This window comes from Saccopteryx bilineata, chromosome 1 (assembly GCF_036850765.1).
Source record: "Saccopteryx bilineata isolate mSacBil1 chromosome 1, mSacBil1_pri_phased_curated, whole genome shotgun sequence".
Taxonomy (NCBI): domain Eukaryota; kingdom Metazoa; phylum Chordata; class Mammalia; order Chiroptera; family Emballonuridae; genus Saccopteryx; species Saccopteryx bilineata.
The window spans coordinates 401,080,773-401,108,718 of NC_089490.1; the positions used below are offsets into that span (position 1 = coordinate 401,080,773).

Sequence of the window (27,946 nt, forward strand, 5' to 3'; positions counted from 1 at the left end):
AGATATTGCCAGCCCCTCGCCTCGTCGTGTTGAAAAAAACTGAGGCGGGGAGATGTTTAGCGGCTGCAGACACCCACCCTCCCTACCGTGGTGAGTCAGTGGTGGTGCAGGCACGGGTGGGGGCGTCTCAGTCCTGGCTAGCCTGCCTGCCTGTAGCCTGGATTCTCCGCAAGGAGGTCTCCAAAGAATCTCCTCCACCCACTGGCCCTCAGATCCAGGGAGGAAAGGGGAGCCAGTTAAATCCCACTGTGTAGGTTCTCACCTGCAAAACTGAGGTCAGGACTGGCGGGGGGAGAGCAGGTGTGGGGCTGTGTGTGTGTGTGTATTGGGGGGGCAATCCCGGGGTGCTCCGTCCGTGACAACCATGCCACCCCGCCCGGGCTAGGGAGACCTTGTCAGCGGGGTCTGCCTGCACTAAGTCTTCGCCAGATTCACCACGCAGGTTTCCACCCCCGCCCGAGAATTGCCTGCGGACAAAAGGCCAAGGCTGCAGGGGCCAACCCCAAGCGACCCCGTAGCGCCGGGAGGCGGGGAGCGAGCGAGCCGGCGGAACTAGCCTCGGCGCTCCTATTGGCTGGACCCAAAGCCCATCTGGGCCCCGAGGCCCGACAATTGGCCAGTGGGGGCGGAGTTCGCGGAGCCCCAATGAATGGGGGAGCCGGAAGCAGGAAGTGAGTTTGCGATCGAGCAGCTGCTGCAGGTGAGACGCGGCGTCTGGGTTTCGGGTCACAATGTGTCATCCTCGGGGGTCAGGGCTAATCGGGACCTAGTGCAAGATCATTCCCTTTCTTCTCCCAATATAGTACCACATCTAAAGTCATAGCGGCCCCGAGGCTGAGGAATGCTCCTGGCAGCAAAGAATTAAAACCCCTTTGAGAACCCAGGTGATAGCACTTCTGGGGCGGAGCATCGGGACTGGAGGAGGATACTGGAAACACATTACCTGTATGGAGGGGCCATGTGTAGAATGCCAGAGGTTGGGAGACCCCTGGGTCCCGACGGGCGGTAAGACCTTCATAAGTTGCTTGGTCTCGCTAAGCCTCAGCCTCCCTATATGTAAAGTGAGTTTTCTTCCAACCCTGAACTTCTGTGGCTCTGTAGCTCCCCTCGCCGAGCACAGGGAGAGGGCAGGAGGATTCAGGGCCTATTGAGAGTGGGACGGATCTTGGGAGCAGTGAGAGACGAAGAGAGCACAAGGAAAATAATTTACTGCTGTAGGTACCTACCTTCCGATATGACCTTACTTAATTTGCTCACCCACCTGGTGAGTTTGGAGTTGCTATCACCCCCCCCCCTGTTTTACAGAGGTGGAAACTGAGGTACAGAAAAGTGAAACAGTTGACTTGATTTTAGGGCTCTGGGGCTCAGTCAGGATTTGAACCTGGGTCTTCTAACTGGTAGCCTGGGTCTTTGTCCTTGGAAACACAGTCGTGAGTGGAGTTGAAGAACCTACCGGAGAATTTTGAAGAGGAGACTAGGAGGTCGGAAGGAGGAGGGAGCCAGAGAGAGGCCAGGGCTGGGAGCTAGAGATGCAGATCTTTGCTTCTGACCCTTCCCTTGTGTTATTAGGCAGTGCTTCTGGCCTTTCTGGGCCTCAGTTTCTCTATCTGTAAGACCGCGGTAGTTGGAGTCAGTCTTTAAATTTGAGGGACCACAGGCCAACTATGGCCCACCAGTATATTTTGTAATCTCCTTGGGCAAGTCATCTAACCTCTGGGCCTCAGTTAGCATGTCTGGTTAAAGGATACAATGGCATTTCCTTCCTTGCGGGCTTTTGGAAGATTAAAGGAGATCCCGAGAACGCAGAGCCAGGTGTGAAGTTGATGTGAGGTAAATGATGGTGGTGGTGATGGTTCTCAGCAGGGCCCATGGCGGACACCCAGTACATCCTGCCCAATGACATCGGCGTGTCTAGCCTGGACTGCCGCGAGGCCTTCCGCCTGCTGTCGCCCACAGAGCGCCTCTATGCCCACCACCTGTCACGTGCTGCCTGGTATGGTGGCCTGGCTGTACTGCTGCAGACCTCCCCAGAGGCCCCCTACATCTATGCCTTGCTCAGCCGCCTCTTCCGTGCCCAGGATCCCGACCAGCTGTGCCAGCATGCCCTGGCCGAGGGCCTTACCGAGGAGGAGTATCAGGTCAGCTCTTTCAGGCCAGCCTGCATTTCTTAAGTGGTTTGTGGGTGTGAGGGACCAGGAAGGAGGGGTACAAAGTTCCTTCTCTTTGGATTAGACCCAAAATTACAGATACTGGAACCTTCCCTCCTCCTCCTGGAGCCTCAGTCTTTTCATCTGCAAAATATGCATAGGGTGGTCTAAACCTCTTAGTGTGTGGTGACCCGTCTGCAGGATAAAGGGTGGCTGCTGTGATCATAGCAAGGGCTGTGAGGAAAGGAATCAGCTGGAGAGTCAGAGATGGCCAAAGAGTGAGTCCAGGGTGGAGATCAGGAGGTCTGTGTCTGGACTAGGTCTTCCTTTCCCATGTTTTGTGTCCCTGGGCAGAACATTCTTCCTGTCCCTTGGTTTTTGTTTGTTTGTGGGCCTCTTGGCTAAGTATACATGAATGCATCCTTAACATATTGCAACAATGCAGAAAGGCATAAAACAAAATGCAAAGATCACATTCTCCATGTCCTTCCCAGAGGTAGTACTGAGGATGGCAGGGTATGCAATGTTTTCAACTCTATTTTACATACTTCCACACTCTTCTTAGATCATTAAGAGAAGTGAAAAGGTAAAATAAAAACTTATTTTTCTGATTTTTAATTGATCTAAGAGATAACTGTTCAAAATAATCACAATAATGTATTCAGTTATATCTGTATACATAAGTAAAGCTTATGTATTCTTATTTATAAGCGAGATAAATGACAGCAGTGACAGATGGCAGTCAGGAATTAGGATTTTATATATATGGTACTCCCACCACCCATGAAACAGTATAGTGTTATGGTTTGTTTGTTTGTTTTTAAGATTTTAGTTCTTGATTTACAGAGGGTGGAGGAAAATGAGAAGTATCAACACATAGTTGCTTCACTTTATTTCTTCATTGATTGCTGGTTGTACGTGCCTTGACCAGGCAAGGGCAGGGTTTCGAACCAGTGACCTCAGCATTCCAGGTCAAATGCTTTACCCATTGTGCCACCACAGGCCAGGCAGTATAGTGTTGTTTGAAAGAGGACTTGGGTTAGTTGTAAATGTATATTGCAAACTCTAGAGCAACCACTAAAAAAAGTCAAAAAGGAAATATAACTGGTATGCTAAGAAAGGAGAGAAAATGGAATCACATAAAAGGCTCAGTTAAAAACCACAAAAGGCAGAGAAAGAACAGAAGACAAAAATAGGAACAAAGAACAAACAGCAAGTAAGAAACAAAAACATGGTAGGTATTAGTCCAACAATACTAGTAATCACTTTGAATGTTGATGGTTTAAATATACCAACTAAAAGAATTTGTCAGAGTGGATAAAAAAATAAGACCCAATTGTATGTTGTCTACAAGAAACTCTTTAAATATAAAAACACATGTATATTAAGAGGGATGGAGAAATATATCCCATACTAACACTAATCAAAAGAAAGTGGGAGTAGTTATATTAATTTTGGAAAGAGCAAACTTAAGAGCCTGGAAAGTTATCAGGGATAAAGTGGGGCATTACAAAATAATAAAAGGATCAGTTCTCTAAAAGACTAATAGTCTTCAATGTGTTGTATGTGTTGAACAACAGAGCATCAAAATACGTGAGGCAAAAACTGATAGGACTGCAAGTAGAAATAGATGAATTTCCTATTATAGTTAGAGATTTTAACACCCCTCTATTAGAAACAGATAGATGCAGCAGACAGAAAATCAGTGAGGGCAGCCTGACTGGTGGTGGCACAGTGGATAGAACATCAGCCCAGATTGCTGAGGTCCTTGATTTGAAACCCCAAGGTTGCCAGCTTGAGTGCAGGGTTGCTAGCTTGAGTGTAGGGTTGCTGGCTCGAGCACGGGATCATTGGCATGATCCCAAGGTCCCTGGCTTTAAACCAGAGGTCACTGGCTTGAAGCCAAGGTCACTGACTTGGGCAAAGCGTCACTGGCTCAGCTTGAGCCAACCCAGTCAAGGCATGTATGAGAAGCAATCAATGAACAACTAAAGTGAAGCAACTACGAGTTGATGCTTCTCATCTCTCTCCTCCCTCTCTCTCCCCTTTCTTTCTATCTCTCAAAAAATTTAAAAAAAGAAAAAAAAATCAATATGGGCATAGTTGAACCCAACAACTCCATCAATGAACTGAATATGAAAGATTTCTATAGACTTGATTCAACATCAGAGTACACATTCTCAAGCTCACATGGGATATTCACCAAAATAGACCACATTCTGGGTCATAAAGTCAGTTGCCTTATTAATACCAGCAATGAAAAGTAGAATTTGAAATAAAAAAATACCATTTACAATACAAAAAAGGAGAATACTTAGTCATAAATTCAACAAAATATGTGCAAAATATGTATAAGATCTATATGAGGAAAACTATAAAACTGATGAAACATATCAAAGAACTATGTAAGTGGAGAAATATTCCATGTTCATGGGTAGGAAGGCTCATTATTTTCAAGATGTCATTTATTCCCTACTTGATTTATAGCAATTCCAATAAAAATCTCAGCAAGTTATTTTTTAGTATCAACAAACTGAAACTAAAGTTTATATGAAGAGGCAGAAGAACCTACTTCTGATGGGAGTGCAAAATGGTATAGCCACTGTGAAGGAGAGGTTGGCAGCTTCTTACAAAATTAAATATATTCTTTAAAAAAAATTTTTTTTATTTTTATTTTTCCGAAGGTAGAAGCGGGGAGGTAGAGAGACAGACTCCCACATGTGCCCCACCAGGATCCACCTGGCATGCCTACTAGGGGGTGATGCTCTGCCCATCTGGGGCGTTGCTCTGTTGAGGCCAGAGCCATTCTAGCACCTGAGGCGGAGGCCATGGAGTCATCCTCAGTGCCTGGGCCAACTTTGCTCCAGTGGAGCCCTGTCTGCAGGAAGGGAAGAGAGAAACAGAGAGGAAGGAGAGGGGAAAGGGTGGAGAAGCAGGTAGGCGCTTCTCCTGTGTGCCCTGACCAGGAATTGAACCTGGGACTTCGCATGCTGGGCCAATGCTCTACCGCTGAGCCAACCGGCTAGGGCCTAAACATATTCTTTTTTTTTTTTTTTGTATTTTTCTGAAGCTGGAAACGGGGATAGACAGTCAGACAGACTCCCGCATGTGCCCGACTGGGATCCACCCGGCACGCCCACCAGGGGGCGATGCTCTGCCCCTCCAGGGCATTGCTCTGTCGCAACCAGAGCCACTCCAGCGCCTGGGGCAGAGGCCAAGGAGCCATCCCCAGCGCCCGGGCCATCCCCGCTCCAATGGAGCCTCGCTGCGGGAGGGGAAGAGAGAGACAGAGAGTAAAGAGAGGGGGAGGGGTGGAGAAGCAGATGGGCGCCTCTCCTGTGTGCCCTGGCCGGGAATCAAACCCGGGACTTCTGCACGCCAGGCCGACGCTCTACCACTGAGCCAACCGGCCAGGGCCCCTAAACATATTCTTAACATACAACCCACCAGTCGTGCTCCTTGGTGTTTACCAAGGGGAAAACTTGAAAGGAGGTGGAAACTTAAGTCTACACAAAAACCTGTGCACGGATATTTTAGTAGCTATATTTATAATTGCCAAAACGTGGAAACAACCAGCATGTCCTTCAGTAGCGGAATCAATCAACTGTGGTCTATCCAGACAATAGAATGTTATTTGATGCTGCAAAGAAAGGAGCTATCAAGTCATGAAAGACACGAGCAAGTTAAATTCATATTAGTGCCTGACCAGGTGGTGGCGCAGTGGATGGAGCGTCGAACTGGGATGCGAAAGGACCCAGGTTCGAGACCCCGAGGTCGCCAGCTTGAGCGCGGGCTCATCTGGCTTGAGCAAAGAGCTCACCAGCTTGGACCCAAGGTCGCTGGCTCCAGCAGGGGGTTACTCGGTCTGCTGAGGGCCCATGGTCAAGGCACATGTGAGAAAGCAATCAATGAACAACTAAGAAGTCGCAATGCGCAACGAGAAACTGATGATTGATGCTTCTCATCTCTCTCCGTTCCTGTCTGTCTGTCCCTGTCTATCTCTGCCTCTGTAAAAAAAAAAAAAAAAAAATTCATATTAGTAAGTGAAAGAAGCAATCTGAAAAGGCTACATAGTGTCTGATTCCAACTATATGGAAAAGACATAACTATGAGGACAGTAAAATGATCAGGGGTGGCTAAGCATTCGGGGGAGGGAGAGGGAAGCACAGAGGATTAAAAAAGTTTTTTTTTAATATTGTTATTTATTTCAGAGAGAGAGGAAGGGAGAGAGAAGGAGAGAGAGAGACAGAAACATGGATCTGTTTCTGCATGTGCCCTGACCCGGGATCGAACTGGCAACCAACCAAGCTATCCAGCAGGGCAGAAGCACAGAGGATTTTTAGGGCAGTGAAACTACTCTATATGACAGAGTAATGTAATTGTCATACATACTGTATATATATCGTACATCTGTCCAAACCCATAGAGTGGACAACACCAAGAGTGAACCCTACCGTAATTATGGTCTTGGAGTGATGGCAATGTGTCAGTGTAGGCTCATTAGTTATAACAAATGTGCTGTTCTAGTGGAGGATGTTTATCAACTGCATGTATGGGGGGAGGGGATACTTGGGAAATCTCTGTACCTACTGTTTAATTTTTCTGTGAAACTAGAACTGCTCTAAAAAAATAAAACCTAGCCTGACCAGTGGTGGCACAGTGGATAGAACGTTGACCTAGGATGCTGATGTCCCAGGTTCGAAACCCCAAGGTCACTGGCTTGAGCGTGGGATCATCAATATGATCCCATGGTCATTGGCTTGAGTCTAAAGATCTCTGGTTTGCAGCCTAAGGTCACTGGCTTGAGCAAGGGGTCACTGGCTTGGCTAGAGCTCCCTCCCCCAGTCAAGGTACAAATGAGAAACAATCAATGAACAACTAAAGTGCCACAATGACAAGTTGATGCTTCCCATGTCTCCCTTCCTGTCTGTCTGTCTGTCTATCTGTCTCTCTCTTGCTAGATAAAATAAAATAAAGTAAAATCTATTTTTTAAAAGAGAGAGTTATTGGCTCACATAAAAGTCCAGGCTAGGGGAGGCTTCAGGCATGGCTAGATCCAGGGGTTCAGTGATACCATTGCTACACGATCTTCATCTGTCAGCTTTGCTTTCTTCCTGATTCCAGCAGGGGAGCTCCTGACTCCAGGCAGGGGGCTGAGAGGGTGCTGGGCATAGTGAGAACAAAGGTGGACGAGCTCTTGGACGTGTTTGGGTGCTGCTGGGACCAGTTTGGCAGGACAGTGCAGGCCTCCCAGGATCTGGGTCCGGCCCCCAGGGTTCCCAGGCTCTCCCATACTGGTTCCTCTGGGTGTTAGCAGCTCAGGAGGGAACCTCCCTGGGGCCAGGAGGCTGTGCCTCCAGGTGTCTGATTCCAACTATATGGAAAAGACATAACTCCTCCCCCCAGGCATTCCTGGTCTATGCTGCGGGGGTCTACTCCAACATGGGCAACTACAAGTCCTTCGGCGACACCAAGTTTGTTCCCAACCTGTCCAAGGTGAGCTGAGGGAGGGCTGGGGAAGGCAGGGTTTCAGAGCCAGCGGGATGGGAGTGGGACCCTGAGTGGAGCTTTGACCCTGTTGCTGCTACATGGCGTGGCCTCAGGTCAGCCGCTCAGCCTTGCTGGGTGCTACAGCCTCCTGACTGTGCTGACCCAAGGTGCGGGCACGGGGAGGATGTGGAAGTGCTCTGGAAACTGTTAGGTGCTGCAAAAATGAAGCCTGTCGGTCATCACTGGGACTGTAGATTAGCCTGGGCACAGGGAATCCCTCCCTGGGCCGGTCTGGGACCAAGGCAGCAGTTACCCCAGGGCCTCTGTCCCTTCCTGTGCACACACACTGCCTGGCGATCTTGTGGAAATGCAGCTTCTGATAGAAAGGTCTGGGCTAGGGGCCACGGTTTGACATTTTCCAGGCAATGCCAGTGCAGCTGGCCCACCGATCGCTGTATGGTCTTAGGTTGTGGGAAAAGAGCTGGGGGGCGATGTGGAGGCTCCAGAGGCAGGTTTGGGCAGTGTGGCGGGCCAATGGACTCCTTTCCCTGCAGGAGAAGCTGGAGCGCGTGATCCTGGGGAGTAAGGCCGCTCAGCAGCACCCAGAAGCAGTAGGGGGCCTCTGGCAGACCTGCGGGGATCGCATGTTCTCTCTGGAGCCAAGGCTTCGACACCTCGGGCTGGGGAAGGAGGTAAGGCTCCCAGCCACACAGGGCAGTGGAGGGCTTCCTGTGAGGTCACCTGGGCTAGTATGGAGAGAAGGGGCCTGTTGGGGAGGCGATAGGCTCTGCCTTCCATTTGAGGTGAAGCTGCTCCCTGCAGCGGGCCTTGGCTTTGCCATCTGTATAATGGGAAGCAGGTTGGATGGTATCTTTTCTGACATCCTGGGATGCTGTGTGCAGGAGGAGGGAAGGAGAGGGCACTAAGAGCTGGAGGGAGCTGTGGAGGGAAGGGAAGGAAAGGAAGGGGCCCCCAACTTCCTGCCTCTGGGGGTCGCTTGGGAGCTGCGTAGGGTGGGCAGCAAGGCAAGCCTGCGGGCTGGGCCAGCCTGTGAGAGGCTGGAGCAGAGCTGCAGGGGGCTGGAGATGGGCCTCTGCTTCCTCTGTGTGTTTGTGTTACAGTTTTTTCTCCTGGAAAGAGAAGGAGGGGAAGAGGCTGGGGCGGCCAAGAGGAGGTGCAGGAGGCTTGGGGCTGGAGGGGTGTGCTGAGAAGGGACTTACCAGCTGTCCTGCAGCCCCCGACCACAGCAGCTTCTCCTTTCCTCTGTCCCCTTCCCTCAGGGTGTCACCACCTATTTCTCTGGCGATTGTACCATGGAAGATGCCAAACTGGCCCAAGACTTTTTGGACTCACAGGTTTGAGGAACATGGGACAGTGGATTGATGGGGCCCCCTTGCTGCTGGCACCTACTCCTGGATCTCCGCTTGGGTCCTTGGGGTAGAGAAGAGTGGGGGGATCATCCTGGCTCCAATGCAGACACCTGCACCCCACCCCCGACTGAAGGAGCAGCCACAGGTCAGGTCGAGGCAGAGCATCAGAGCCGCTGGGGAACCTGCATGTGGGGCTCCCCTCCCAGCGTCTCTGTGACTGTTTCTTTGTGGAGTGGGGCCTGCCTGTGTGGCCCTGGGTTAGCTGAGGTCATGTGGTGCCTGGCACAGCCGAGTCAGCGCTTAGTAAAAGTTAGTGCTCATTGCACTCCTGAACAGAGCAGTGGAGTCAGTCTGCCCTGGCTCTCCCCTTTCCCACTGACTTGTACAGGCCCCTGGAGGCTCTGTACCTTCTCTCCTTAGTGTGACCAGCTTTCCCTCTCCCTCCCCCTCCCCCACCACCCTCTCTGGACTTACTCTCCTCCCAACCCCTGCCCTGGTCTTTTCCAGAACCTCAGTGCCTACAACACACGGCTCTTCAAGGAGGTTGACCAGGATGGGAAGGCCCGCTATGAGGTGCGCCTGGCTTCCGTGCTCGGCACAGGTGAGCTCCTTCCTGTCTTCTATACATGGGAGGGTGAATTTACTAAAGTCCGCTTCCTAAGTATCTCTTCCCTCAGAATAAAGCCCAAATCCACCTCTAAGGGCTTTGTTGTTCAAAACTCTTTGGTTACAAATGAAGAAATTTATTCCAAAGTTGCCTAAACCAAAAGGGGACTTTATAAACTTGGGTAATTAAGAAGCCCAGAGTAGGAAGGCTTCAGGTATAGCTGTATCCAGCTGCTTAGACAGTAGTCTCAGAAAATGCCTCTTTCCATCTCCTGGCTGGGTTCTCTCTGACCTCATCCATAGCAGGCTGCTTTCACACGGGTCCTGATAGCCACCAGTCTGGCCAACTCAGCAGAAGACAGGTTATTGTCTCTGAGAAGTGGCTTTATAAGGTCAGGAAGTGGCTCTAGTCTCTCATCTGTGAACCAATCCCTGTGGTCAAGGGCCAGGTCTCTGATTGGTCAGATCTGGTCCCAAGCCTACCTTGAAGCCAGGCAGTGAGATCAGCTCTTCTCATCACCTGAACCAGAGGTGGTAGTGGTGGGGGATTCTTAAAGGAAAATTGGGGTTTGTGTCTAGGTGAGGGGAAAATGGATGCAATATGAACAGAAATGTCCAAACCCCTATAAGGACCTCTGCAATGTGGCCCTCCTGTCACTACCCACTTACAACTTCCCAGCTCTCAGCCTCACAGCCTTCTCCCCATCTCCCACTTCAACTCTGTGTCCCTGGCCATGCTCAGTGGCTTTCAATTCCCTGAAAACCCCGTGTTCTTACATATCTCTCCAGGCATTTGTACAGTCTGTTCTCCACTTCCTGCCTGGAATGGCCTCCCTCTCCTCTAAATGTTCCCCTGATGACATGTCCTCATCCTGTAAGCCATGCTTGGACATCACCTTCTCCAGGACCTTTCCCCATCTTCCCTAAACTGAGTCCGGGTCCTTCTCCTTTCTGATCAACACACCCAGTAATGTCTTAGTTATTTTTCTGTTTCTCTACTTGACTGCAAGCCCTTTGACAGGAGGGACTGTGTGTTTCATTCACCATTGTTTCTCCAGTGATCAGCACTTGGTAGATACTCAGATACTCAGTATATAAATAAATGAAGGTGGGTGGGGAATTGCACTCCTGATGGAGGGAACAGTATGAGCCAAAGCAGAGAGGTGGAAACGTTTATGAATTAGCAAGTAGTTTGATTTGATGAGGGAAAAGGATATTGGGTTCAATGGAGTAAGAGTATATCACCTGAGAATATAAGCTGGGCCTCTGCTGAAAGGATGCAGTATAGTAACCAATAGTAGTTAAGTGTGTGGCTTTGGAGTCAGGCTGCCTGAGTGTATCAGTTATCTATTGCTGTGTCACAAATATCCCCCAAATTTAGTGATATAAATGACTTCTTCATGCTCACAGACTCTGTAGGTCAGGAATTTGGATGGGTCATGGTAGGAACAGCTTGCATCTGCTTGGCAATGACTGAGGCCTCAGTTAGGAAGACTTGGAGGCTGGGGGTGACTCAACAGCTGGGGCTGGAATCATCTGCAAGCTTCCTTACTCACATGTCCAGTGGCAGATACTACCTGTCTGTCAGCTGGGACCCCAGCTGGGCCTATCAACGAAAACATCTTATGTGGCTTCTTCGTATTGCTCACAGTGGCTGGGCTCCACAAGTGACTCCACTACAGTCACAAGTCTCTCCACTTCATAGAGGGAATACAGCCTTCATGTCCTCATGGGAGAAGCCACATTGGGAGATGGGAGATACTGTAGCTATATTTATTTTATTTTATTTTATTTTTTTCTGAAGTTGGAAACAGGAAGGCAGTCAGACAGACTCCCGCATGCGCCTGACCGGATCCACCCGGCATGCCCACCAGGGGGCGATGCTCTGCCCATCTGAGGCGTTGCTCTGTCGCAGCCCTGGCCATTCTGGCGGCTGAGGCAGAGGCCATGGAGCCATCCTCAGTGCCTGGGCCAACTTTGCTCCAATGGAGCCTTGGCTGCAGGAGGGGAAGAGAGAAACAGAGAGGAAGGAGAGGGGGAGGGGTAGAGAAGCAGATGGGCGCTTCTCCTGTGTGCCCTGGCCGTGAATCGAACCCAGGACTCCTGCACACCAGGCTGACGTTCTACCACTGAGCCAACCGGTCAGGGCTGTAGCTATCTTTTTATATATATATGGCCTACAAGTACACTTTATTGGTCAGAGGCAACAGGAAATACACCAGTGTATCAGTATCCCATTGCTTCTGCAACAAATCATAAATCTACTGGCATAAAAGAACATAAATTTATTCTGTTACAGTTCTGGAAGTTCAAAGTCTAAGATAAGACTTCAGTTCTTTCTAGAGGCTGCATTCCTTGGCTCGTGGCCCTTCCTAAATCTCTCCATCTTCTTTCTTCTCTTAGCACACCTACTTCCCATTTACCCTCTTTGTCTCCCTGAATTGTCATTACATTTAGGGTCTTTTGTATGGCTGTCTTTTTATTTATTTATTTCTCTTTCTTTCTTTTTTTTTTTACAGGGAAAGAGAGAGGAGTCAGAGAGAGGGATAGATAAGGACAGACAGACAGGAACGGAGAGAGATGGGAAGCATCAATCATCAGTTTTTCGTTGCAACACCTTAGTTGTTCATTGATTGCTTTCTCATATGTGCCTTGACTGCGGGCCTTCAGCAGACCGAGTAACCCCTTGCTCAAGCCAGCAACCTTGGGTCCAAGCTGGTGAGCTTTTTGCTCAAGCCAGATGAGCCCATGGTCAAGCTGGCGACCTCGGGGTCTCGAACCTGGGTCCTCCACATCCCAGTTCGACGCTCTATCCACTGTGCCACCGCCTGGTCAGGCATGGCTGTCTTTTTAAAATACAGTCTGCCAAAAAAAAAATACAGTCTGCCACACTGGGTTTGAATCCTCTGCCACTTGCTGCCTGGTGACCTTAGAAAACTTAACTAGCCTCTCAGTGCCTCAGTGTCCCCATCTATAAAATAGAAATGATAATTTCCCTCTTCTCCCAGAATTGCTGTGAGGATTACGTGAGTTGCTACATATAAAGCACTTAGAACATTTCATATTACATAATATGTATATTTTTGAAGACAGTTTCTACTAATTTCTGTAGGCAATGGGCAGCCATGGAAGAGCTTAGACCAGGGGTCAGGAACCTATGGCTTGCGAGCCAGATGTGGCTCTTTGATGGCTGCATCTGGCTCACAGACAAATCTTTAATAAAAAAAAATAATGTTGCCTGACCTGTGGTGGCACAGTGGGATAAAGTGTCAACCTGGGACGCTGAGGTCGCCTGTTCGATACCCTGGGCTTGCCTCAAGGCACATATGGGAGTTGATGCTTCCTGCTCCTCCCCTTTCTCTCTCTTTCTCTCTCTTTCTCTCTCTCTCCTCTCTGAAAATTGAATAAATAAAATCTTTTAAAAAAAATTTTAAAATGTTAAAATTATAAAAACAGTCTCATGTATTACAATCCATTCATTTCCTACTGCTCATGTTCATGGTTGCGAGTGGCTGGAGCCAATCACAGCTGTCCTTCGGGACAACAACAAATTTTTATTGGATAATGCATAACGTACACGGGTCGTTGTATGGCTCTCACGGAATTACATTTTAAAATATGTGGCGTTCATGGCTCTCTCAGCCAGAATGGTTCTTGACCCCTGGCTTAGACCAAGAGTGTCACAATGAGAAGCTGGCTGGAGGGTCTTACCCTTGCCTTTCCCCTGAGCGATCCCCCTTTTCCCTCAGAGCCTGCTCTAGACTCTGAAATGACTTCCAAGCTGAAGTGCTACGAATTCCAGGGGAGCCATTTTCAGGTGACCCGGGGGGACTATGCACCTATCCTCCAGAAGGTGGTGGAACACCTGGAGAAAGCCAAGGTAGGGCTGGCTGGGGGGTTGAGTGTGTGGGCTCCAGACCCCTCAGGGCAGCAAAGGGGGTGGGGGGCCTGAGTCTGACCCACCCCCACTCACCCCAGGCATATGCAGCCAATAGCCATGAGGAGCAGATGCTGGCCCAGTACATAGAAAGCTTCACCCACGGGTCCATCGAGGCCCACAAGAGGGGCTCCCGCTTCTGGATCCAGGACAAAGGCCCCATCGTGGAGAGGTGAGGGGCCCAGCCTTCACCCTGCACCACCCTTCCTGCCCACTCTTCCTCCATCTTTGCTCTTCTCTCTCCCAGTTATATCGGGTTCATCGAGAGCTACCGAGACCCCTTTGGTTCCCGTGGAGAGTTTGAAGGTAACTTCTGGGAGGCGGGAGGTTAGGTTGGTAGTCCTTTCCCTGTGTCCTCGGAGAAGTCTCCCCTTTCCCCTTGGCAATAATAATAATAGCCCTGGCTGGTGGCTCAGTGGATTGAGCGTTGGCCTTGTATATGCCCCTCTGGATTCTAAGTCAGAGCACACAGGAGAAGCGACCGCCTGCTTCTCTTCCCCTCCCTTTCCCCCTTCTCTCTCTTTTCCCCTCCCACAGCCAGTGGTTCAGTTGGTTCAAGCATTGGCCCCGGGTGCTGAGGATAGCTCAGTGCATCAGCCTCAGACACTAAAAATAGCTTGGTACTCGAGCATCAGCCCCAGATGGGGTTGCTGGGTGGATCCTGGTCAGGGTGCATTTGGGAGTCTGCCTCACTATCTCCCCTCCTCTCACCTAAAAAAAAAATAGTAGTAATAACAATTACCAGCGTTGATGAAGTACTGTATACTGGCCACTTACCTATATTAGTTCATTCAGACACTGTTATCCCATGAGGATTTCTGTCCTCACTTTACAAATGTAGGAACTGAGGCACGGTAGGTGGGGGTGCCGAAGCCAGGTTCCTTGGCTCTGAGCCACATTGGTGCTGCCTTTAGTGTCTGGTCTGGACACAGGCTGCATTGGTTCCAATCCTGGCTTTGCTGCTCACCTGCTCTGTGTCCTTGGGCTAGTTAACACCTCTGAGCTCCAGTCACTGTGCCCTTCTCAGTGTCGGGGGAGGTGAGATGCGATGTGCATACTGCTCAGCACAGTGCCAGGCACAGAAGAGTGCTGGGTAAGTGGGAGCGTGGCTGTGACCTTGTCTTGGCTGCTGTCATCCCAGGGCAGGTCTCAGGCCGCCTTGGCCTCCATGCCCATGCCCCCCACAGGACCCGCCTGGGCAAGGTGGGGCATCCAGCCTGAGGATTTAGGTTTGTCTCTGCCGAGCTCCTGGATGTAGTCCGGAGCATCCAACTGCCAGAAACCAGAGAGGTGAACCTGGGTGGAGGAAGGAAAGCCCTAGCATGGATCTGAGCCCACAGATCCAGGCCCGGGGACAAGGTGGCCAGGGGCCTGAGGAGCAGACAGGTGTGCACAGCCCCAGCTTCCCTGCCCAGGTCCTGATTTGCCAGGGCTGCCCTCAGGGCTGAGAGCCCAAGGCTTCCTCAGCAGTCTAGAACTCAGAGCTCCCCCTTCCTTTTGTATATAAGTCTCTGTGGTTATTAGAAAGGGAATCCAGGGTCATGGTCTAAAACTGAAACTACAGAAAAAAAGTCAACTGTAGTTGCACTGACCCCAAGGTTAAAATTTACAGTATACTTTTTGTCTTTTGTTTTTATATAGCACTGTACATGTTTAGAAACTTAAACGTGCGTGTCTATGTAACTTAAAAATCCATATGTTGCAAGTGATTGGAACAAAACAGAGGTCTGTAGCACAGAATATGAAATCCCTCCTTTATTACCTTCTGTGTTACTCCCCTCCGGAGGCCACCACGGTTCACAGTGGGTGAGAGAGGCTGCTGAGCAGAAGGGCTGAGGCCGGTCCTGTTAGCTTTAGTGCGGTTAGAACTCCTGGCCCAAGCAGTGTTTCCCACACCGCACCCCCCAGAACACATTTCCCGCGAGGGCTACATAAGCCACATGCAGCTCTCCCCGAGAGAAGAGCATCTTTCTTTGCTCTTCCCCTGGGCAGCCCTCCCACTCTCCAACACCCCCTACATGCTCCCTGTAAACTCCTTCAAGAGCAGCTTAGAAATGATCCAGCAAAGCCCTTCTCTCCGATCGCAGCCACCTCAGGCAGTGACCTCCATGAGGGCAGGCCCAGCCTGCGTCACTGCTCTCCGCAGTGGCCAGCACACAGTCGCTGCACACAGTGGCATGCACATGTGCACATGGACTGGAGGGTGTCAGAGCCCCCCCACAGCCTGCCACCCACAGCCCCCTCTACCCCCTGCAGGCTTTGTGGCCATGGTGAACAAGGCCATGAGCGCCAAGTTTGAGCGGCTGGTGGCGAGTGCCGAGCAGCTGCTGAAGGAGCTGCCCTGGCCTCCAGCCTTCGAGAAGGACAAGTTCCTGACCCCAGACTTCACCTCCTTGGATGTTCTCACCTTCGCCGGCTCCGGCATTCCTGCCGGCATCAACATCCCCAACTGTGAGCCTCCTCAGGCCCAGCCACCGGCCACTGGAGCCATGACAGTGCCTTACGCCCCCATGAGCCCCCATTCGGAGTCGCCCCCACCTTCCACACACTTCACCTGGCCATAAATGGCCCTGCTCAACTCACCGTCCCTGCCTGTTGCCCTTGTCTAGACTCCTTGTCTCTGATTCTTGACCTTTACCCCTTGTCCCTGGTCCCCTCCCTGCCCTCTCCAGATGATGACCTGAGGCAGACGGAAGGCTTTAAGAACGTGTCACTGGGGAACGTGCTGGCCGTGGCCTACACCACGCAGCGGGAGAAACTCACCTTCCTGGAGGAGGAAGACAAGGTGGGCACCAGCAGCCCGAGCCACGGGGCTGGGCCTGGCCGGACCTCAGCCGACCCAGAAAGGCAGGCAGCCTGGTTCAGGGCTGGAGAAAGGGCCCAGCTGGTCCTGGCTCTGCGCTTCTTGGCTGTGTGACCTTGTAACTTCAGAGCCTGTTTCTTCACCTGTCAAAAGGGGAGGCAAAAAAAGGGGGGGACAGTTCCTTCCTCCCGGGCTGTCGCCAGGATGGACGGTGCCCACTGTGGGGCCTGAGGTGTTGTAGGCCTTTACTAAATGTGTATTGTGATGGGCACTCAGCCTGGCTGGCTGTGGGACCGTGTGGGACAGTGGACAGTGTGGGTCTCCAGTTGTCCGTGTGACCGTGTGGGACAGTGGACAGTGTGGGTCTCTGGTTGTCTGAGTGACTGTGTGGGACAGTGGACAGTGCGGGTGTCCGGTTGTTCATGTGACCGTGTGGAACAGTGGACAGTGCGGGTCTCCGGTTGTCCGTGTGACCGTGTGGAACAGTGGACAGTGCAGGTGTCTGGTTGTCCGTGTGACCGTGTGGAACAGTGGACAGTGTGGGTCTCCGGTTGTCCGTGTGACCGTGTGGAACAGTGGACAGTGTGGGTGTCCGGTTGTCCGTGTGACCGTGTGGAACAGTGGACAGTGCGGGTATCTGGTTGTCCGTGTGACCGTGTGGGGCAGTGGACAGTGTGGGTCTCCGGTTGTCCGTGTGACCGTGTGGAACAGTGGACAGTGTGGGTGTCCGGTTGTCTGTGTGACCGTGTGGGACAGTGGACAGTGTGGGTCTCCGGTTGTCTGAGTGACTGTGTGGGACAGTGGACAGTGTGGGTGTCCGGTTGTCCGTGTGACCGTGTGGGACAGTGGACAGTGTGGGTGTCCGGTTGTCTATGTGACCGTGTGGGACAGTGGACAGTGTGGGTCTCCGGTTGTCTGTGTGACCGTGTGGGACAGTGGACAGTGCGGGTGTCCGGTTGTCCGTGTGACCGTGTGGGGCAGTGGACAGTGTGGGTCTCCGGTTGTCTGTGTGACCGTGTGGGACAGTGGACAGTGCGGGTGTCCGGTTGTCCGTGTGACCGTGTGGAACAGTGGACAGTGTGGGTCTCCGGTTGTCCGTGTGACCGTGTGGAACAGTGGACAGTGTGGGTGTCCGGGCCCTGGCCGGTTGGCTCAGTGGTAGAGCGTCAGCCTGGCGTGCGGGGGACCCGGGTTCGATTCCCGGCCAGGGCACATAGGAGAAGCGCCCATTTGCTTCTCCACCCCCACCCCCTCCTTCCTCTCTGTCTCTCTCTTCCCCTCCCGCAGCCAAGGCTCCATTGGAGCAAAGATGGCCTGGGCGCTGGGGATGGCTCCTTGGCCTCTGCCCCAGGCGCTAGAGTGGCTCTGGTCTCGGCAGAGCGACACCCTGGAGGGGCAGAGCATCGCCCCTGGTGGGCGTGCCGGGTGGATCCCGATCGGGCCCATGCGGGAGTCTGTCTGACTGTCTCTCCCCGTTTCCAGCTTCAGAAAAATACACACACAAAAAAAGTAGATGACAGTGTGGGTGTCCGGTTGTCCGTGTGACCGTGTGGAACAGTGGACAGTGCGGGTATCCGGTTGTCCGTGTGACCGTGTGGGGCAGTGGACAGTGTGGGTCTCCGGTTGTCCGTGTGACCGTGTGGAACAGTGGACAGTGTGGGTCTCCGGTTGTCTGTGTGACCTTGTGGGACAGTGGACAGTGTGGGTCTCCGGTTGTCCGTGTGACCGTGTGGGACAGTGGACAGTGCGGGTGTCCCGTTGTTCGTGTGACTGTGTGGAACAGTGGACAGTGTGGGTCTCTGGTTGTCTGAGTGACTGTGTGGGACAGTGGACAGTTCGGGTGTCCGGTTGTCCATGTGACCGTGTGGGGCAGTGGACAGTGTGGGTCTCCGGTTGTCCGTGTGACCGTGTGGAACAGTGGACAGTGTGGGTGTCCGGTTGTCTGTGTGACCGTGTGGGACAGTGGACAGTGCGGGTGTCCCGTTGTTCGTGTGACTGTGTGGAACAGTGGACAGTGTGGGTCTCTGGTTGTCTGAGTGACTGTGTGGGACAGTGGACAGTTCGGGTGTCCGGTTGTCCATGTGACCGTGTGGGGCAGTGGACAGTGTGGGTCTCCGGTTGTCCGTGTGACCGTGTGGAACAGTGGACAGTGTGGGTCTCCGGTTGTCTGTGTGACCTTGTGGGACAGTGGACAGTGTGGGTCTCCGGTTGTCCGTGTGACCGTGTGGGACAGTGGACAGTGTGGGTCTCCGGTTGTCCGTGTGACCGTGTGGGACAGTGGACAGTGTGGGTCTCCAGTTGTCCGTGTGACCGTGTGGGACAGTGGACAGTGTGGGTCTCCGGTTGTCTGTGTGACCGTGTGGGACAGTGGACAGTGTGGGTGTCCGGTTGTCTGTGTGACTGTGTGGAACAGTGGACAGTGTGGGTCTCTGGTTGTCTGTGTGACCGTGTGGGACAGTGGACAGTGCGGGTGTCCCGTTGTTCGTGTGACTGTGTGGAACAGTGGACAGTGTGGGTCTCCAGTTGTCCGTGTGACCGTGTGGGACAGTGGACAGTGTGGGTGTCCGGTTGTCCGTGTGACCGTGTGGGACAGTGGACAGTGCGGGTGTCCGGTTGTCCGTGTGACCGTGTGGGACAGTGGACAGTGTGGGTCTCCGGTTGTCCGTGTGACCGTGTGGGACAGTGGACAGTGTGGGTCTCCGGTTGTCCGTGTGACCGTGTGGGACAGTGGACAGTGTGGGTCTCCGGTTGTCTGTGTGACCGTGTGGGACAGTGGACAGTGTGGGTGTCCGGTTGTCCGTGTGACCGTGTGGGACAGTGGACAGTGTGGGTGTCTGGTTGTCTGTGTGACCGTGTGGAACAGTGGACAGTGTGGGTGTCCGGTTGTCCGTGTGACCGTGTGGGGCAGTGGACAGTGCGGGTCTCCGGTTGTCCATGTGACCATGTGGGGCAGTGGACAGTGTGGGTCTCCGGTTGTCCGTGTGACCGTGTGGGGCAGTGGACAGTGTGGGTCTCCGGTTGTCTGTGTGACCGTGTGGGACAGTGGACAGTGCGGGTGTCCGGATGTTCATGTGACCGTGTGGGACAGTGGACAGTGCGGGTGTCCGGTTGTCTGGTGACCGTGTGGGACAGTGGACAGTGCGGGTGTCCGGTTGTCTGTGTGACCGTGTGGGACAGTGGACAGTGCGGGTGTCCGGATGTTCATGTGACCGTGTGGAACAGTGGACAGTGTGGGTCTCTGGTTGTCTTGGCAGGACCTGTACATCCGCTGGAAGGGGCCCTCCTTTGACGTGCAGGTGGGTCTGCACGAGCTGCTCGGCCACGGCAGCGGCAAGCTCTTCGTGCAGGTGAGGACGTGGCCAGTGCAGCCTGGGGCCCAGGCCTCCAACTCCCGCCCCCCAAATCGGCCCTCCCAGGGGTGAAGCTGTGCTAGTCTTTGATTCAGGGCCTTTGGGTCAGGTGGTGAATGCGGCCCCTTTGCAGTGAAGTCCTCCCCCCAAAATGTCCCAGAAGCTCCAAGGATTGAATGGGGCCTGCAGGTCAGTCCAGCTGAGGTTCCTCAGAGTCTCCCACACAGGAAGAATTGCTGGGCTTGTGCCAAGGAAGAGGCCCTGAGAGTGTGACTCAAGCAGCCTTGGGGACAGAGAGGCTGGCGGGGACAGTCTCTGATGCTCCTGGTACTGAGGCTGCAGCACTGTCTGTGTTGCACTTCCTGGAGCTGGTACCTTTTCAGGTGTCGTAAGGAACTGCCTCTCCCCAGAGCAGCCCCTTCCTGTCTGCTGGCCAGAGTGGTGGGAGCCCCCACGACACCCCCTCAAGGAGTATGACAAAGACAGGCTTTCTCACAAGCTGAGGAGCCCATTATGAACGCCCAGCCCAGAGCTGCGGAGATAGGATGAGATGACTCATTCAAGAGTGTGGGCTCTGGGTTGGGCTTGCTCCCTGTGGGTGGGGCTGCCCCACTGAATGGGAAGGAAGGATGGAGCTGTGTCCTGGGATATGGGCCTGGGAGTCAGGAGGATTCAGACAGGAGCCAGTGAGGATAGCCACCAGGTGTCCACTCTGACTAGAAGTCCAGGCCTTGAAGTTGCAGGGAAGTAAAGACAATTGTAGCCACTCCGTAGCCTTAGATAAGTCAATTCCACTCACTGAGCCTCAGTTGACCCATCTGTAAAATGGGATTCCTGACCCTTACTATATGAACTGTGAGGATGACAGCAAAGCCCTAGGATTGCCTGGCACACAGGAGGCCCTTGGCAGATGTGTGTTCTTACTGAGAGACAGTGTGCATGGGGGTTGTGTGCTCTGACTCTCCTTCTTAGCCTCTGGTCCTCAGTTTCCTCCCCTGTGAAGTGGGGTAACAATGGAACCTTCCTCGGAGGGTGGTTGTGAGGATTAAATGGATGATGCATGGAAGATGCTCAGCACATGGACAGGACAGCGAGGGTGACACTTGATATCAGTGGAGAAGCATGTGCTGGGGCCTCTGCCAGCATGGGGAGATGGGCCCGGGGGCCGGAAGGAGGAGCAGCTACGCTCTCTGGCCCTCCCATTGAGACATCTGGCTGGGGTCTGTAGATACTGGCTTTCAGTCTTCATGTGACTTTGGGCCAGTCCCTCTCCTCTCTGGCCTTCAGTGTCACTCTCTGCAATGGGGCAGTGGCCCTGCTTCTTCTACCTCCTGGGAGCTCTGAGTGGGCAGCCAGTGTCACTGGCCTGAGGTTTGGCAGTGGCAGTATGTCGACGGACCTGCTGCTCCTGCTCTCCATTCACAGCTCCCCAATGGGCATGGGCACCTTTTCCTCACCCACCCCGTGTCAATGACTCTTCTCCTGCAGGATGAGAAAGGAGCCTTCAACTTTGACCAGAAAACAGTGATCAACCCAGAGACAGGGGAACAGGTGAGGGCACCCTTGGCGGAGCCCCAGGGTGCTAAAAAGGGGGACACAGGTGGGGTGGCAGCCGCTCCTAAACCCGCTTCCTGGGCCTCCCCTCCCAGATCCAGAGCTGGTACCGGAGCGGGGAGACCTGGGACAGCAAGTTCAGCACCATCGCCTCCAGCTACGAAGAGTGCCGGGCGGAGAGCGTGGGTCTCTACCTCTGCCTCCACCCCCAAGTGCTGGAGTACGAGCAGCAAGCATGGGGGCGGGCCTCTTCTTTGGACAGAGGGGGTGTAGGATGGGCACGGCATAGGCAGCCGCAGATCCCCCCTGCCACCACCCTCTCCCTCCCCTAGGATCTTTGGCTTCGAGGGGGCTGATGCAGAAGATGTGATCTATGTGAACTGGCTCAACATGGTTCGGGCTGGGCTTCTCGCTCTGGAGTTCTACACCCCTGAGGCCTCCAACTGGAGACAGGTGGGGCCCAGGAGGAGCCCTTAGGAGTGGGGGAGCCTGAAGCAGGGGCCAGGATCACGACACTGGCTGCAGGGATGGGACAAACTATGAGGCACATGAGCTGGGTTTAATCTCAGACTCCACTGCGTATAAGGACAAGTCATATCACCACTGGGAGCTTCAATGTCTCCATCCGTGAAATGGGAGTAATAATCTCCCTGCCCACCTTTGAGGGCAAAGCAAGTGAGATGAGTTTATTACGACTCCTAATAGATGGCTTGCATGGGACTTACTCTGTGCCATGCACCGTTCTAAGCACCTTACATGGATGAACTCATTTGTTCCCAGTATCAACCCCAGGAAATGGCTACTGTTCTTACTCTCATTTTAGAGATGAGGAAATTGAGGCACAAAGAGGTTAAGTACCTTGCTGATGAATAGCAGAACCAGGACTCAAATCCAAGCAGTCTATCTCCAGAGCCATCAGGCTAGACGGCCCGGTTATGATACGTACTTTGGAAATAGGGAGAGCAATAGAAATGTTTTATAAAGTCAGATAAGCATGCTTTAAGGAAGCAATATTATGTCATCAAAGGAACATTTGAGAGTCAGGAAATGTGGGTCTGAGGAAGCTGTGTGATCTTGAGCCAGTCCCTTTATCTCCAGGCCACTGTTTTGTTGCCTGTAAACTAGGGATAATGATGCCCCCTTTGTCCCTCTGTTGAATGCAAACAAGATGGTGGTGGAGAAGGTGCTTGGAGATGACTGCTGGCATGAGGGCAGAGCTGGGAGGAGCAGAGGGCATGCGGGTGGCAAGGGGTACACAGGCCCTGCCCAGAAGTGGCCTCCCTGTCCTCCTTATGAGCAGGGAGGGAGGGGCCTTTGAGGGAAGAGGAATAGTTAGAAGAGACTACAACAGTAAGAGTAATTGGTCATTAATAAGCACATACTATATACATCAGGCCTCAGACCAATACTTAGTATATCTTACGTCAGGGCTGCAAATGACTCCGCTTTTCCTGGCCCCTGCAGGCCCACATGCAGGCCCGGTTCGTGATTCTGAGGGTCTTGCTGGAGGCTGGCGAGGGACTCGTTACCGTCACACCTACCACAGGCTCTGATGGACGCCCAGATGCCCGGGTCCGCCTTGACCGCAGCAAGATCCGGTCGGTGGGCAAGCCCGCCCTGGAGCGCTTCCTTCGGAGGCTGCAGGTAAAGGAGACCTCTTGCCTTAGAGGCTCCTCTGGCCTTACCCTGTTTCCCCACCCCTCACACTGCCTCGTAGCCTCTTGATTGATCTATGAAGTCATCCATTCTTTCTTTCTTCCATTCATTCATTCATTCAGCAAGTCTATAAACTGGGAGTTACTTACCAAGTGCCAGGTTGCTGGTTGGGTCCCAGTTGAGGAGCATGTGGGAGTCTGTCTCACTTAAAAAAACCCCACAAAACTGCCCACAGCAACCTGGTGTGCGGGGCAGTGACTGCCACCATCGCTTCCCCGACTATGACTTAGGGGGACTTTGGAGAACAGCCTGGGCATTGCCTGAAAGGTTGTGCCATCACCAACCTTTAGAGCATCAAGTGTCCCCAGACAGTTCACACAAGGCTGTCCCAGCAGCACTGAGGGGCAGAAAGCACAGGTTACCCATCAACATTAGAACAGGTTCAGCTGTGTTTATAAGGGGGCTACCGTGCAGCAGTGTGAAGTGGAAATGTGTGCATGAACACTGGTGAATCTCAAACATACTCGAGCAGAAAAAGCGAATCACAGAACATGGCAAAATTTATGTGATATACAGTTGAGGAGAGAACGAGGGGAAAAATAAAAACACAGAATTGAGGGCTGTTTCCTCAGCTGGGAGGCTACAGGGTGTGGTCAAGGAAGGGCAATTGGACTAACTCTTAAGCTAGGTGGTGGTTGTATGAGTGTCTTATTCTTTGTAACATATATACTAGATATTTTAATGGGCACTTACTATGTACTAAGATTTGATCTGCATTTCTCTCCTATTCAGCACGGCAACACTAAGAGTAGATATGGTCCAGGGCTAGGCGCCATCGGCTGTGGCCCCGGTAGAGCCCTGTGGATACAGGGTGGGCGCCCATCTAGGCACTGACTCCTTCTGCCTTTCCACAGGTGCTGAAGTCCACGGGGGATGTGGCTGGAGGCCGAGCCCTGTATGAGGGGTACGCAGCGGTCACTGACGCACCCCCCGAGTGCTTCCTCACCCTCAGGGACACCGTGCTGCTCCGCAAGGAATCTCGGAAGCTCATTGTTCAGCCCAACACTCGCCTCGAAGGTAACAGACTCCTGAGCCCCCTTTGGCGGGGGCAATGCAGTGCAAAGGAGGGTGGCTCCTACCTCTCTCCCTGCCACAGTCCCCCATGGCAAACTCATCACCACCACCATCACTACCACTGCACATGGCCATGCTGGTTGTAAGATGGGAACAGAAGATTTAAGAAAGCCTGGCAGAGCAGGGGCTGGTGGAACAGACAGGCCCAGAGGGCCAGGCATGGTACTGCAGACTCAGACCTCACCCTGAAGTGAGGTCAGGTCAGGCAGTGAGTTGGGACTGGTGGGCTAAGTGAAACCCAGGGGACAATGTGACTTGGCAGAGCCAAGACAGAGATCAATAGCCCTGTGGTCCCTCTCCTTCCTCAAGTGATGATTCCATCCTCACAAACCCTGACCCTGTCTTCATTGCACTTGGACCTTTTGTATTAAAAACCCTTGGTGGCCCTCGCCAGTTGGTTCAGTGGATTGAGCATCGGCTTGGTGTTTGGATGTCCTGGGTTCAATTCCCAGTCAGGGCGCATGAGAAGCGACCATCTGTCTTGACCAGGTGGTGGCACAGTGGATAGGGTGTCAGACTGGGATGCGGAAGACTGAGGTTCGAGACCCCGAGGTCGCCAGCTTGAGCGCGGGCTCATCTGGTTTGAGCAAGGCTCACCAACTTGGACCCAAGGTCGCTGGCTCGAGCAAGGGGTTACTTGGTCTGCTGTAACCCCATGGTCAAAGCACATATGAGAAAGCAATCAATGAACAACTAAGGTGTCACAGCGAAAACTAATGATTGATGCTTCTCATCTCTCTCCGTTCCCGTCTGTCTGTCCCTAACTATCCCTCTCTTTGACTCTGTCTCTGTAAAAAAAAAAAAAAAGAAGAAGTGACCATCTGCTTCTCTCCTTCTTCTTCCCCTTCTCTCTTCCCTTCCCACAGCCAGTGGCTCAGTTGGTTCTAGTGTCAGCCCTGGGCACTGAGGATAGCTCAGTTGGTCCGAGTGTCAGCCTCAGGCACTAAAAATAGCTCCGTTGATTCTAGCATATACCCCAGATAGAGTTTGCCAGTCGGGGCACAAGTGGGAGTCTGTCTCACTATCTCCCATTCTCTCTCTTAAAAAAAAGAAAGCCCTTGGGGGTCCCAGCACCTGCTGCATTCACTTTCCCTCATCCCTTGACTTGTGTCTCTGGATATCTGGTTCTTGAGGCACCTAAGAAGAGGTGGTGCCAATCAGTGGTTAGAGCATGAGCTTCGGAACTGCTCTGTGACCTTGTCCTAGTCACTTGACTGTTCTGGCCTTGGGTGTTTTCATAAAGCCAGTGTTGATGTGTCCTGACACTGTAGTGAACCTGCATTAAGTACTTCCTTCAAGTTCGAAATGCTTTCCACGGATCAGTGCTTTAAATCCCCACAATAATCCTAAGATGTAGTTATTTTTATTATCCCCATTTTACAGTTAAGGCAACTGAGACACAGAGCTATAAGACTCAAGGCTTAACAGCTTTATACCGGACGAGCCAAGAGTCAAATTCAAAGTGTTTCCTCCTCACTACTACGGACCTGGGCTGTTGTAAGGGTTAAATTCAGTAATTACCTCCTACTGGTGAGGAAAAAGCATTTAAGAGGCTTATCCTAAACTCGTGACTCTGCACTCCAGAGGCTCCAGGGATTTGGCCCGGGCCTTTGCTAGTCTCAGCAGCCCTCCTCCCCGGCCCTGCCCTCCGTGCACACGGGCTTTTCTGTCTCTCCAAACCTCTGTGCACACTCCACTCTTGTAGCCATTGCACTTGCTGTTCCCTCTGCTTGGCATGGTCCTCCCCCAGACCTTTGTCTGCTGGCTCATCTTGTCACTCAGGTCTCTGTTAAATGGCATCTTCTGGGAGAGGCTGTCCCTGACCCCACAATCTAAAGTAGTCCCTTCGGTCCCTCTGTTCCATTGCTCAACCTGATTTTCTTCATGCACCCATCACTGCCATTTTCCTGTCTGCCTCATCTCTGGGACAGCAGGAGCAGCTCCTCCCCTGCACCTCGCAGAGGCCCAGCACACAGGGGCTGCTCAGTGCCTGTCAAATGCGTGAATGAATGACTCATGCTGGGCATGCAGTAAGTGCTCGTTACATGGACAAAACCATCATCACTTTGATTATCCAACCCTGTGTGGGCCACTGGGGATCAAGAGGTGAACTGGACCCATACCCTCACCTCGAGTAGTTCACAGCCCATTAGGAAAGCCTTCATGCATGCTCAAGAGACACACAGTGGTTTGGACAGGCAGAGGAGAGATCACATCCACCTTTGAGGGAGTAAGGGAAGGTTCTGGGGAGGAAGTGGTGATTAAATGAAGCCTAAAGGACAGGTTGGATTTTCAAAGGTGGAGTTGGTAGTGATGTTGATGGCTAACTTCTGAGGACTTTCATGTGCCAGGCACCAGGTAAAAACTTTCCATGGTTAACTCCCAACCACCCAACAAGTAAGTCATGATCCCCATTTTTCAGCTGGAAACTGAGACAGGGGGGTTGTGTATTTGCCTGAGGTCACACAACTAGTGAGTGGCAGAACAAGAATTTGAATTTGGGTCTTCTGAACCCAGACCCTGTGCTCTTTGCTCTGTACACCCCATGATGCCATAAAGCAAAGCACCGTGCTGTGGGTGGGTAGAACAGCAGAAATGCATTAGAGGGAAATGCTTCCCTGGAGTATTCAGGGGACCCTCACAGCATTCCCATTTAACAGATGAGTAAGTAGGCTCAGAGGTAATATTGCTGGTGCTAGCTAGCTAGCACTTACTGAGCACTTGCTAGGTGCATTATTGTATTTAATCACTACAGTTTCTTGAGAGAAGAGGTACTGTGCTCACCCCCACTTTACAAATGAAGAAACAGGCTTAGAGGTTGAAAAACTTGCCCAAGGTGCTACAGTGGACAGAGATGAAGCAATTGCTGGATTGTAAGCTCCTGGAGGCCAAGGACTGTGTCTGGTTCACCTAGTATGGCACCTGGTGTAAATCTTTTATTAAGTGAATGAATGAATGAATGAATGAATGAATGAAGCAATTCATTAAATATTCCCCCTCTAATATTTCCTTCCTTATAGGGTTATTGTGAGGATGAAATTAGATAATAAACCTAAAGCACTGGGCACTATTTTTGGCAGATGGTAAGAGCTCAGGAAGAACCACCGCTCTGATGATGGTGGCGATGATTCTGCTTCCCTGTTAAGACCTTTCCCCACTGCTGTTTTCTCTCCGTCTCCTCACCAGGCTCAGAAGTGCAGCTTCTTGAGTATGAGGCCTCAGCTGCTGGCCTCATCCGATCCTTCTCCGAGCGCTTCCCAGAGGATGGGCCTGAATTGGAGAGGGTTCTCACCCAGCTGGCCACAGCCGATGCCCGGTTCTGGAAGGGCCCCAGTGAGGCCCCATCTGTCCAGGCTTAAAGCAGATTTGTGCAGCCCCTCCCCAACTCCATCAAACCAAGACTGCAAGTGGCCCCTTTTCTGTGTGTGCATTAGAGGCCTAGGGATGGGACAGAAACCCAGGTCTTGGTGCTACCTCAGCCAAGGATGGTGACGCTAACCCCTTCCATTTGTCAGCACTTTTTACTTTATCAGGTACTTCCCTGTGTTATCTCATTTGATCTGTGCTGCCTCTGTGGAGTGGGCAAGGCAGGGCGCCTTATCCTGCTTCCCAGATGACAAAAGGGAATTTCTGAGGAGTGACTTGTCTAGAGCCTGCAGGACTCAAAACCTTTCCCTGTTCAGTGCTCTTTATGTATTACTTTTATAACCAGAAAAATAAATATTAGAAACAACCACTGTCTGCGGTTTGAGTGATTTCTCTTTGTCTTTGCCTCACTTCTTCTTTGCATCTTGCAGAGTAGTGAGATCAAGGCCTGGGAAGGGAGCTGGAGAGGAATTTTTAGGCTTCCATCCACAACAGGATGTTGACATCCCCTGTGAGAAAGCCACACAGTTACA

At 52.2% G+C, this 27,946-nt stretch overlaps 1 protein-coding gene across 2 annotated transcripts; it reads left to right on the forward strand.

Moving 5' to 3' along the window:
* Window positions 1–511: 511 nt before the first annotated feature.
* Window positions 512–27,775, forward strand: DPP3 (dipeptidyl peptidase 3). Of its 2 annotated transcripts, none has more exons than XM_066252132.1 (18): window positions 512–700; window positions 1,864–2,138; window positions 7,554–7,643; window positions 8,192–8,329; window positions 8,918–8,992; window positions 9,515–9,608; window positions 13,363–13,493; window positions 13,592–13,722; window positions 13,798–13,856; window positions 15,807–16,001; window positions 16,223–16,335; window positions 19,608–19,700; window positions 21,192–21,254; window positions 21,353–21,477; window positions 21,590–21,710; window positions 22,722–22,901; window positions 23,828–23,990; window positions 27,234–27,775. In XM_066252132.1, the coding sequence occupies exons 2-18, from the start codon at window positions 1,869–1,871 to the stop codon at window positions 27,404–27,406; spliced, it is 2,214 nt and encodes a 737-aa protein (XP_066108229.1). In that variant the 5' UTR covers window positions 512–700; window positions 1,864–1,868; the 3' UTR covers window positions 27,407–27,775. The 2 variants fall into 2 exon arrangements, with proteins under 2 accessions (XP_066108229.1, XP_066108228.1); XM_066252131.1 differs by having other exon boundaries at window positions 513–700; window positions 1,861–2,138.
* The last annotated feature ends 171 nt before the right edge of the window (window positions 27,776–27,946 follow it).

Excerpts from the sequence above, each read along its gene's own strand:
- DPP3 (XM_066252132.1), top strand. The coding sequence starts at position 1,869 with ATGGCGGACACCCAGTACATCCTGCCCAATGACATCGGCGTGTCTAGC. Across the intron at positions 9,609-13,362 it reads GGCTTCCGTGCTCGGCACAG|AGCCTGCTCTAGACTCTGAA; the intron begins GTGAGCTCCTTC and ends CTTTTCCCTCAG. Across the intron at positions 21,711-22,721 it reads AGGCCTCCAACTGGAGACAG|GCCCACATGCAGGCCCGGTT; the intron begins GTGGGGCCCAGG and ends TGGCCCCTGCAG.